Source organism: Prunus avium, chromosome 3 (genome assembly GCF_965620075.1).
Source record: "Prunus avium chromosome 3, drPruAviu1.hap1.1, whole genome shotgun sequence".
NCBI classification, from domain to species: Eukaryota; Viridiplantae; Streptophyta; class Magnoliopsida; order Rosales; family Rosaceae; genus Prunus; species Prunus avium.
The window spans coordinates 26,161,991-26,174,643 of NC_142286.1; the positions used below are offsets into that span (position 1 = coordinate 26,161,991).

At 35.4% G+C, this 12,653-nt stretch overlaps 1 protein-coding gene across 2 annotated transcripts; it reads right to left on the reverse strand.

The window, feature by feature from the left end:
* Nucleotides 1–256: 256 nt before the first annotated feature.
* LOC110767849 (transmembrane E3 ubiquitin-protein ligase FLY2-like) lies at nt 257–12,299 on the reverse strand. Of its 2 annotated transcripts, none has more exons than XM_088250811.1 (15): nt 11,686–12,299; nt 10,591–10,663; nt 8,117–8,244; nt 7,272–7,387; nt 7,095–7,155; nt 6,280–6,325; nt 6,121–6,198; nt 5,269–5,426; nt 5,123–5,182; nt 4,888–4,981; nt 3,312–3,479; nt 2,041–2,369; nt 1,272–1,388; nt 1,030–1,193; nt 257–635 (listed from the first exon to the last, which is right to left on the reverse strand). In XM_088250811.1, exons 1-14 carry the CDS (start codon nt 11,863–11,865, stop codon nt 1,092–1,094), a joined length of 1,710 nt encoding a protein of 569 aa, XP_088106937.1. In that variant the 5' UTR covers nt 11,866–12,299; the 3' UTR covers nt 257–635; nt 1,030–1,091. The 2 variants fall into 2 exon arrangements, with proteins under 2 accessions (XP_088106937.1, XP_088106936.1); XM_088250810.1 differs by having other exon boundaries at nt 6,280–6,346; nt 11,686–12,298.
* Between the last annotated feature and the right edge of the window lie 354 nt (nt 12,300–12,653).

Sequence of the window (12,653 nt, forward strand, 5' to 3'; positions counted from 1 at the left end):
AGAGGAAAGGAAACAGTCAATGAGAAAGAACTCAATTCATCACAATTTGGCTATAGCTAAATCTTACCCCAAGCTGATCTAAGATTCAATTGAGTTAGGGGCTTATCAGAATTCTATGACAAGCATTGCCTCGGCATTTGTAGGTTCATAAACCTTGTATCTTAGGGCTTACCGGGATTTTATAACAAGCATGTGTAAGTTCATCAACATCCTTGTAGCCTTCTACCACTTACATTCAGGACTGAGCTCCATGAGATACAATAATGCTTACAATTGCATAATCTAATATAACTTTGCTTATGAATGTGAAGATGCACAAAACATATATGTCGTACAAACAGCTTTAAAGCCGATGCCATTTTTTCTTGTTTCCTGTTAACCATGATTGAAGACAATTACTCATCTTTCAACCAACTTCTAAAAATGAAAACGTGCAGAGGGAACCAACTATTGATGGGATTAATAAGGATTTGCACCTATGGAATTGCTTACTAAGATATACATTATACAACAGTGCAAAAAAAATTATTGGCTAGAGTTGGCAGTTGCAGAATCAGTTACAGTTTGGAATTTGATTTGTATCTCATCCCTCTTCTGAAGGTGCACTCAAGTTGATTATGGATTCAATACCCAACCTGAAATGGAATACAGAATGGCAGATTCAGAATTATGAAATATTACATCTAATCATTTGGAAACTGGTGGGAATAGTTCATGAAAAGCCAAAAAACCCAGTGAATAAATTTGCAGAAAGTATGAATACACGTTGAACATTATTTTGGGAAAGAGATGTGTGGAACTAAAAAATCATTCAACAAAAAGAATATTTAAGATGAAAAGGGCATCTTATGGTCGTTGAATTATTAAAAATTCACGTTACTAGTTATCTTCAAATCACATGGGAAAATCCAAGCAACAATTGGTATGTAAAGAATTAGCCTTGTATAAATTAAGAAAATTGTTGGAGCAGTCAACCCCTAAAAACTCATATTTATACTTAAGTGCTTGCATGCTATCAAGTGAATTTACCAAGATTAGTGAGTTGGGCGATGTCAGTTGATCCTATACGTGATATAGACAGAGTGAACAGATCAGGCTGGTGGCAGTGGACGCCGACAAGTTGGGCACTCCATCTTTATATCCATCCACCTTTGTAAACAACCTGAATGAAAGAAATGGTCGCACGGTGTCACCTGCAAGTGAAATAAGATATTAGATCAAGTACGTATGTCTAGCAACTTGTTACCATATAAAATATCCCAACACTGTACCATGCAATCATTTGAACGCTGTGCGAGATCAACTGCAGTCATGCAAATGACACAGTCTGTGGTGTGATGTGTATCCTGATCATACCTTCTAAAGTAGCTATATTTTTCAGGTAGAATCTGCAAACCATCAAACAGAAATGATATGTACAAGCGACTTTGTCAAGGTAAAATACCAATTACACTTCCACAAGGAAACCTTGTTGCAATAATTGCACCTCAACGAAAGACAATTTAAGTTTAAAATATATATATATATATATAAGGCTATTGCTGTATTCAAACAGCCCTTGCAAACTTCAGATATCTTTGGAAAGAGCAGCAGAGAATCATACATGTGCACCTCTATAAACACATGCACGGATATAGAAAGAATGCCAAGGTGCTACAAGCTGACATAGAGTATATTATTTTCAAAATACAAAAGAAATTCAAAACTTAATACAAAATTTGTGTGTCAATAAAGGATTGTCTACAGATCTTCAAGATGAAAATTCAAAAAGAATTTAGTGACAATTCTTTTTGTAATCATATGTTAATATTCTTATGTGATAACAAGTTAACAACCATGCAACTGCAAGAAGAAATTTGCATTATAGTCCAAAAGAATAAATCTGCTCCTAGCTTGTGGAAGTTCCACAACATGTTAACCATATAATTAACATTCCTTATCAATGCCACAATTAGCTTGTGCGTGTCATTATGACATAAAAAAGGATGTGAACAAGAATGAATTTCCACGAAAATATATATGACCAGAGTTGCATCAAACCTGACGAGGAATGAACCATCGAGAGCCAAGATAGTGCTGAAGAAGAAGAATTGATGCTTGCAGTCCAATAAATACACCCAAACAAATACACCAACTCTTGTCGGGCTCAATACGCATGAAGTTGTTAGGGCAACCAAATACGTATAACGGGATTGCAAGCCGAGTAACAGTCATGCCTAAGATGTAATGAGGATGCAATGGTTTCCTCGAATCACGAATAACATTGGTGATTATTTGTGGTATCCAAAAGGAGTACATAAGGAGAAGAATAGGTCTCAGGAAGTTATGGAACTCATACATGAACAGAATGCCTCCCAAAAGGATCCCATCTGCAAAATAGTTATACAGTTAGATAAAGCCTGAAGTTTGAAACAACGAATCATATAATGATTATTTCAGTCAACAGTTTAAACCTAAAATGGAAATCAGCGAGCACACATCAAGCATAGTGGATATCAATTCCATCTACGATCTATTTTTCTCCATCGCGATACCCAAGATTAAGGATGATAACCACGTCATTAGGTATATCAATTTAGATAGTATTTGTTCTAAATACATCAGTATCTCAGAGAACTGCATTGATACATTGGATGATAACCACGTCATTAGGTATATCAAGTTACATAGTATTTGTTCTAACTACATCAGTATCTCAGAGAACTGCATTGATACATTGAAAGAAATTTTGATCAGTTCGTAAAGAACATCTTCAAGATGCATGGGGCTTGAGGGACTGTTTGCACATCTCCAAAGTCACCCCACTGATAGCCTAGGTTGATAATTGTTTCTTGCCATTAAATTAGTCAAGTTTATGAACCATTATCAAATTACATATTTCTTGAAATAACAAGAGATTTTATGAAAACCCTCACCCAATTATCTTCCAGTCTCTTTTGGATGGAAAATTTCAACCTCATTATACTGGGTAAAAGTTACCAAACAACTTATCAAATGCCTTAGAAAATCAGTTAATAAGGGTGTAAATAACCCTAAACCCTAACATTATTCAGCTAAAAGAAAAACTGATTTTAAGTGATCTGACAGTCGTGTGACATTTTTTTCTTTCGAACTTTTGTTTTAAGCTACATACTTCTTCCTAGAGAATATAGAGAGATTTACTTCAAAAATTGGATATTAATGGATATGTAGAGCCCATCTGTATGTGTACATCATTCCCAATAAATGCTATTAACTCAAAAGTTAAACCATAAGTCGATGAAGTAGCATCCCACATGAAAACAAAGCATACATTCCAGAATAGCACTTACAGAAACGGCTATATAAAACTGAAAGCTCACGCCTCATTGTCTCCCAACCTTCTCCACTATTTGTAGGCCTACTTGCTTTCCATATAGCAAGAAGATATCTCATCTCAAATATTGAGAAGACAACAAACTTGAAAAAAGCGGCAGTTGCAAAAGCATTAAATAAGGATTCTGTAAGAACAAGAAATAAGGCAAAAAGGCACAGTTAATAGGGAGAAACAGGAAATTAAGGTTTCAAAAAGACCATCCAATAGGTGAAATTTAAAGTGTCATGAAAACATGAGATGACCATAAAGGATGTGAGCACAATAACATTAAGCATATTAAGAGACAGCTGCTAAAATAAGAGATGTAGTTTATAAACCTAAGAAATAAAACACACGTATCAGGCTGTAACAAATTAATAATACACCAACATATGTATTCGCAGTTGACACAAATATTATATGTATGACTTGGCATGGAAAAATAATTAATAATTTTATTTATGCCATGCATATGTCAAAACGACAGTCAACATCCACAAACATGTGCACACACAGGGAGGGAGGGAGGGTGAGAGAGAGATACGGATGCAACTGTCAGAAGAGCTCACTCTCTTTTTGTACAGAAGGGGGAGACACAGAGAGATATAACCCAAAGTATACTTTCAGTTTGCATGCATAATTGAACGGATTCAATCATTATTCTACTTTTTGTACAGATGGCCTACAGAAAGGGATACTGTCAGAAGGGTTCTGTTCACTCTCTTTGCTGCAAGCATGGTGTCAAGTGGTACCACAACTTTTGAAATGTACGGAAATATATGATGAAAGTGCTCTTCACACTATTTACAATATCAGACATGTTAATTTGCACAAAGTATTAAATATCCTACCCCACCATCCTGAATAATAATACTAGAAAAAACTACAGAATGGTTAATAGTATCAGAAGGATATGCAAAAATCTTCTAATTCCTGACTCTGTCATGTACTCTCCCTTGGGATCTTGAGAAAAATTTATTTACGTGAAATTTTGCACTTTGCAATGCAATTTTAAAGTGCACATCAGGTATTAATGCCCTTCAGAAATCTAGTTTCCAAAAAGCTACTATAAATGAGTGAATTAACCCTTCAAAGTATCCAAAACGCTACTTCTTAGCTATCTGTTGATCCGAATGGCAACTGAGTACCTTAATTGATTACAACAACTTCACCTTTTGTAGTAAGTATAATTACAACAGCTTCATTGCAACTGTCGTACCAGAGTTACCTGGTTTGCCCATATCCCTTATGACACCTGATCCAGATTGCACAACTCCAAACAGAGTGTGTTCAGGACCCAGTTGGATAAGATGATGAAGTGTGGCGGAATAGGAAGATGGTTACCAATCTGGTTGAGGAGTGGTGTGGGTTTGGTATGAGTCAGATCAGTAAGATACAAGGAAGAAGATGAAAGGTTGAAATTGAATAGCCCCAAGACTCATTGAGAAGTGAATACACCGAGCCAGGTAGTATTATGTCTTACAACTATACTAAAACTTCTAAGATTGGAAACATTTACAAACAAGCTGGTAATGATAAATCACTAAACTTACCAACAAGTATTCCTGCGGTCAAATGTAGAAGGCAAAGATAAGCATCCATGATAGCCTGTTGGCCAATCATTAGAATTGAAACTTTGGCAGCCCCCTGCAAAAGGCCACTGTGATTACTTCTGTCAAGTACGAAAACCGAACTGATAAATACTGTACTCATAATACTAATGGCAGCATATATTACTAAAATCCATATTTTTTCTTTCTGAAACTATGTTTAGACAAAAAATCTTACCGACTGAGTGTTGCTATGTTCCATTTGGCGAATTAAGAGAAGAACTTGGAGAAAGGAGACCTGAGGAAATACGTTAAGGAATACTCCTACACAAAAATGGCATATAACATTGAAATCAACCTGAAAGACTGATGAATAAAGGATACAAAGGTGACCATCAAGGTATAGTTCACTGCTTTGTTGTAGTACACCTCAACGTTGACAGATGTAGCATTTAGTATCAAGGGTGAGAAACAATCTCCATCATCATCCACTGCAGGACTCTCCATGAATGCTTCTATGTGGTAACGATCACGATCACCATCTAATGGAAGATATGCAGCCAATTAATAATAAGTATGGAATTTTCAAAACAAGATAAGAATCAGATGATGGACATACATGACGATCATAGTTAATTACATATTCTCCATTTGGCAAGTGGGATAGGATCCGATTAGACTAGAAGGATTGGATTATATTTTTAGCATGTTTACTTACTCAGAATGGGTATTGGCTCCCCCTGTGTTTAACACATGGGTAAATTATTCCAATTATTGGCATCCCATGCGCTTACTAACACATGAGGAATAAAAATTATGTGGGCTCCACATTAAAATCCATAATCCAATACCTGAAAAACCAGGAAATAGATTGATTAGGGTAGTTGATCCCGCACCCATTCCTTCTCTCCCCTATTCTTGAATTCCCCGATTCATGATTCCCCCATTCCAAGTAAGTAAACATGTCATCATTGGGATGGATCAGATCTAGCCTTTCACTTGAGATGTGTTTAGATATGGGCGACGGGGGGAGGGGAAAATCCATAAGACATGCAATTTTATGCAAAGTAGCTTCTCAATTATCCAAAACTGAATTATTTCTTATCAGGCAAACTGTTGCCAAGAAGTGTGTAAGTACGTTTTACAGATACTGTATTTTTTAAAGTTTTCAGAAAAGGATGGTAAGGAAGCAAATAAAGGAAAGAAAGATTCCATACGCTGAGAAAACTCAAATACCATTATGGGGGGATGAGACACGTGAAATTTGGCCCGCAATTTCTATATTACAATGTTTCTCCATTTCATAAATTGGAGCTGCAGTAAGAGCAAATGAAATTAATATAACATCATAAAAGCAATATGAAGGTGAGTTCATAGCAGAGTAGGAGAAATTACAATGCTTTTTCCTCCATATCTTATCTCGAGGAGATTCTTGGAAAACCTGGGAAGAGAAAACTCCAAGCTGTTCAAAGAAATTATGCATGTAGCATGTGAGAACTCAAAACCCTCATCAGTAGAAGTATCATGTCTATCATACCGAAATCTAAACTAGTGTAATTAATGGTAGCAGTCTTGGAACATGAAACCAAACCCAGGTGAAACATTCACTGCTTCTTTGCTTTACAATATCTCTTTTGGCAATTAGTATATGAATTACCATTTAATGAATCTAGTGAAACATTTTATATTATGAAGATATTAATTAATGACAGCAGATCAAAATAACCTCTAGTTAAATCTAGTGCACTAAATTATTTGAAACACAAATTTGAATTTAAGCAATAATACAAAATGGATTGATAGCAGGAGAGATTAGAGAATAGAGGAGTGTGGCCATGTGGGGGATCTAAAATTCAAAGAAAGATACACTAGAATTAGGAAAATAAGATGGAATTCAACTGGATTTTAGATCCCTCACACGGCCATGTTGAATTCCATCTTATTTTCCTAATTCCATGTAATAAAACTCATCAATTAGTTGTTTTTCCAAGGAAAAAAAAAATCAAGCTTGAGCACAACTCCCCTGGGGCAACCATGTACCTCCACCCCTGCCTCTGGCATTCCAGATGACAAAATTCAACATAAATGTAAACTAACAAGATATGACTAAGCACAGCAAGCTAGCACCATGACACAATGCATCATAAGATAACAGAAAATAACGTAGAGTTATTAGCCCGCATAACAATGAGCAGAACAAAAGATGCTACCATATGATACGGATTTGACAACATGTAATCTTCTTCTTGACTGGACTCTCCCTCTTTTCCACTGCAAAATGAAAGAGAAAATATGTATAACGGAAAAATTTAATTTCAAACCAGGTGAAAACAACGAAATCAACAAAGAGGAGACGAACTTTGATTAAGAAAAACCATGAAAATTACCTGTTAGCTACCATTCGAAGTTGTCTAAACGGCCATATAAATACACCTTCCACCTTGATTTGAACACCACCAACATTGTGTTCATTGTCGAACACATCATGGAAAATAATTACACCCTGTTGTCAGCCAACAGAAGAAACAGAAATTATTTATTAAAAAACTATGATAATAACTCGAAAAAACAATGCTAAAAACAAATACTAAGAATAAACATCTAGAGGAAGAGTGCTATCAATTGTATATCCTACAATTGAACATGTTCCCAGGAACTACATCTAAATTAAATACTTGATGGCTTCAATATATCTATTAACTCATAAGGCAATGTAAAGCAGGTCATCAAGCTCAACAAGAAATGATAAAGTCCACATAAAGACTGAATCACAAATCAATAGCCACACTTGCTAAATCAAGTTCTAACGCTACAAAAACTTGACTGCTTAAATCATGGAGAACATGTCCCATCAGGAGAAAATTTATTCAGGTTAAAAAAGAATCCTGAGGCATTGCTGCATTGGCCTGTCCACAAGAGAAGGGGCCCCCTAGGTTCATGCCATTAGTGTGCATGGAATCATCTGACTTTCAAATTTTGCATACACATAAATTTATACAGAACTAAGTTCATTCATACATCAGACAAAAACTCACCCACCCACCACCTGCATGCAGTATGTATAGATGTCAAACTCATCACCAAACAGATAACATGGCGTCTTGCAAATATCATTCATAACAACGGGGACCTTTTTCGATAAGCACCTTTTATCTCATGGACCAAGGCATGCTATTTACCACTTGCAGACATTATTTTGATATGACCTTCATTAAGGGTTCAAACTGCTCACCTGCACGTAATGTACACCAGTTATTTTTGTTTGCGTGCTAACTAATTCGATGATAGAGTTGCCGTCGGATTTCCTAAAATCCGGAAATCTGGAAGAGCTATTTGCAGAATCAGGAAACTTCCAAGTCCCTGCAACTCACATGTAAAGAACACACCTAATCAGGTCAACATAGAAACACCTGGCCAATGAATGGATTTTAAATTGAAAATTTGAATTTAGGCTCCATTAATGTATAAAGTTAAAGTGCTTGAATATAATGTTAACAGTGCAGAAAAAGTGTGCACCTATGTGGGAGGAAAGAGAGAATACAAGCAGAAAAGATTCACTGTAGTAATAGTTAATTATTTAAAATTTTATATTGAATCCAATCATTTCGAATTTATTTCAAAGACATTTGATAGTATTTTGAATGATATTTCCTAAACAATGTAAACTTATTAAAATTGAAATCCATTCTTTTAAATCTCTCATCCAAATGTAGCATTATAGTGTATTCAACAATTTAAGTCAGTTGATGACATTGTGCTACTTGTAGCATGGCAAAAAATTCAGAAAGTTTAATCATAATTCCATTTCTTTATGTAAACTGAACCATAAGATGCAAGCACCTATCAGACAAGCATAACGAATTGAAAAATTAAGTGTTCATCCCAATGCATGTGACAAGTACATATCTCTATGCTTCATGTGACGCAATTCTAAGGACTCATTCAAATATGTTTGCTCTGCGAATGGGGCTGAAACCAAGTAAGTCTAAGAAAATATTATATCTTCTTGCATCTTCAATTAATTAAGTTTTGTTTGTTTATCACTGTTCTCAAAAAGCTTAAGCTGTTAGTATGTGGAACAATCATTTTAAACTCTTAACAGTCCCCCTCGCATGTGGGGGCCTCCTCCACGACTGGGACACATGGAATTCAATGTAATTTGGGAGGTTGCAGTTGCAAATATCAGAACTCAAGATCTTCTGTTCTGATATATTCGTAAGTTTGTTGGCTTACCACTGTTCTCAAAACCTCAAATTGTTAGGATGTGGAATAACAATTACTTGTACGTGAACACAACTAAGGGGTTAATGTATAAACTTACTGCAATCCAAAGTATCGAAAATATTAAATTTCTCACAACCTTCTATGTAAAACGTTATCAAAACATCCATGATTTTGATTGGTATATACAACCTTTTAAGAAAACTAAAACCAATAACATAAGTAATTGTGAAGTTTTTCCAAACATTGTTATTGAAAAATCTTTATTAAGAAAGCACTAATGGGAAGCATTATCTACAAAATCATACACCTATTTGATGCTAACAATTGCATTGAAGGTTAAAGAATAGACAAAGGCATTAAATCTGTACCTTCAAACATATAACTAATAAGATCTTAGTTATTGAGTATTAGAAACCCTTAAATTTTTCTGACCAGCACAGTAAGTGATGTAGGATATGGGTGAATTGAGAATTTAGGTAGTTTAGCAGAAGCGAAAACAATAGAAAACAAAAAATAGAACAAATAAAGATAGGTCTGGAATCACTCCAGGGGTTTTGGCTTCACACAACCTGGCTCTGATACCAAATTTGATGTAGAACATGGGTGAATGTAGGCTTAAGTAGAGTAGCAGAAGCAAAACAATGAAAAACAGAAAATAGAACAAACAACGATGGGTCTGGAATCCCTCCAGGGGTTTGGCTTCACACCAAGTAGTCCCAAATCTCTGGAAAATAAACTTTTCTTTATATCTCAACAACTCAACTCCCATAATGAATTACATAGAAGGTGTATTTATAATAATCTAACCCTAGAGTGAAAAGAAAAATTAAACTTATTCTAGGAAAGAAATCCTAATCCAAATAAAATAGGACACTAAGAAATCCAACTGAAATCTGGAAAAACTAACAATCCTACTAAAATCTGGAAAACTTAGCAAACAAGTTAGAAACTAAGCAGGAATACAAAATTGCCAGATTTAAAGACCAAATTAAATGATTTCCTCTTCCATCTCTTTCTTTTATAAACCCTACTGGGTTTGACAAAGATGTCCTCATCAGTAAGGCTACAACTTGGGTGGGCAGAACCTACCTAAACAAATGCCAAAAGAAAGTAATAGCTACCTAGGGCAAGGTTTGTTCACTTGTTGACATCAATTAATATCATTTTATCCATGCATGCTTCTATCTCTCAAGTGAGTTTGAAGCCATTTGAATCAGCCAAGTTTTAAGTTATCAAATAGTTTATCTAAGTCCATAAAAATTCCCCTTCAGGAATCATGTATATTCATAATAGCATGGTTAAAGCTACACAATCCCCTAAATTCTACGACTTCCAGTTCCTACCCAATTACCCCAGCAATAAGCTTCATAATACCAAATTCTATGACCAGTAATAAGAATATCTTATGATTCAGTTAGTAATCAACAACTTTGCGCAAGGAATGGCCACAATAAGATCGTACAAAAATATAAAGTGGCAAACCTCTGTAAGTTCCTGTTATGTTCCATGTAGAAAATGGACCCAAATCACTTTCATCTTTTCTTACAAATAGCCACTGCAAACAGAAAAATGAGGAATTTAATTGGTTTCCTCAATTTTATGACATGAAAATAATAATAATAATAAATTGGTCATAAACATGATGAGATTACTTCAGAAAAAGATAATGTCAATGTCTGCAGGTGCTGTAATTGAAAAATTTTATCAGTTAGCAGTAAACAACAAACTAAGCCTTTAGGTGATTGAATCTTTCCTTTATTTTTCCTGTGGTTACAGATTTAATGAATGTACAAAAATGAAATTGCAAACTTAAACCTTAAGAATAAATACAAATAATAGAATAATACGAGTGAGAGAGAGTAAGCCGAACCTAAACAAGTTATCTTTGGGCTACCAAAATCGTGTACAAATTATTTTCGCTAGATATAGAATGGAGTTTGTAAGATGCACAGATGAGCTTTATGCTGCCTAAAAATGAACACTACCAAGGAAGTAACCAGCAAACAGAGACGATTTCATATTCTCCTTGTTCATATAACTTAAGTACTAATGGGTGGCTAAATCAACATTCAAATTATATGATACCAACCAACGTAACATAGTTTCAACTGCAGTTAAGTGAGGTAGCTGGATTCACAAAACAGAAGACAACAATAGATTTATGTAAAACTCACTATATCCAACTAAACTAACTTCGAATCATGATAGGCCGCAGAACTCAGAATTTTCCACTAAATAACTCAGAAGCATGACTTATTAATCAGCTGGCATTCGAGCCAACTTCATAACAAGGTTCAGAACATGACCCTTTACGTTTTCTAGCAAGTATGTAGAACTTCTAACACCACTATTGAGCTCCTCCATTAACCTCATGACCTTTGATATTGCAATTATCATCGTATCTCCATCATTCCCATCAAAATTCAGACACATAGCAGCACTTAGCAGATCAAAATCACATTTCCACATTGAAATTCAGTCTTTACCCCAAAAACATCATACATTTCAATCACAAACAACCAAATACAACAAAGTTAGGCACATAAAACAAAAAGAAACAAAACTTCTAATACCAACCTCATCACCCCACGAGCGAGCCCTTTCCCGCAAGGGTCTGAGACCCGCCACCGGCTGAAAAAGCACCAAAGCTACACACAACCAGAATGCAACCCAGTATAGAAACCTCAACTTCCTTCTCTGAGACCACAAAAACCCCAAAATTTTCACGACCCCCATTTCCAAACTCAAGCAACCCATTCGAGAAATTCAACTCCGAATCTTCCCCACCAAGCCTCTTTGTTCGAAATGCAAGCGAAAGCGAGAAATCAAAGAGAACAGGAGAAAAGCCATTGGAGTATAGAGCTTAAGAGACAAGGGTTGCTTCAATTAGAGTCAAACATAGGAACTACCAGCCGATCAAACAGAGAAAGAGAAAGCTCAACGACTAATTGACCTCTTAAGCAACAAAACTAATAAACAACAAAAGAGGACCTGAAAAATTCTTTTTGGGTATTTATTTATATAAATAGACAACTAATTATAATTAATTAATTAATAATTATTATGGGTAGGAGGTTAAGAGAGAAGGGTTTGAGAGCTTATGACAAAAGAAGCCGTGGGTGGTGTTTGTGTTTATGTTTATGTTTATGTGTGGAAATGGTGGTTGACATGTCCACTGGTTTTCTTGGTTTTGTGCGGTGGTTTTTGGTAAATGCAGGTCAGAGAGGGGAGGGCTTCGTGTGGGGAAGGTAGGCGTACGCGCCCAGAGGCACGTGGTACTCACGCCTCAATTGAACAAATTGGACTTTGATTTGCACACCCTAACTTTTGTTTTTTCTGCCCCCTTCCTCTTGTTTCTATCCCGAAATGCATTTGGATGAGAAATTCAAAAATAAAGGAGTTTAGAATGACAAAAATTGATGTTATAGAATTTGTAAAGTTTCTTGTTTGGGTGACAGATTTAAAGTACGTAATTTAACAATTATTTGTAAAGTTATCTTTTTGAAAAACTCAATCTTTCTTGGAATTTTAGAGATACTTTTAGA

Bases quoted from the DNA above. Each gene is read 5' to 3' on its own strand.
- LOC110767849 (XM_088250810.1), bottom strand. From the start codon at position 11,865: ATGGGTTGCTTGAGTTTGGAAATGGGGGTCGTGAAAATTTTGGGGTTT. The intron at 2,370-3,311 runs GTAAGTGCTATT...ACTATTTTGCAG, and splicing joins AGTTTTATATAGCCGTTTCT to ATGGGATCCTTTTGGGAGGC. The intron at 1,194-1,271 runs GTACAGTGTTGG...TTTCACTTGCAG, and splicing joins AGCGTTCAAATGATTGCATG to GTGACACCGTGCGACCATTT.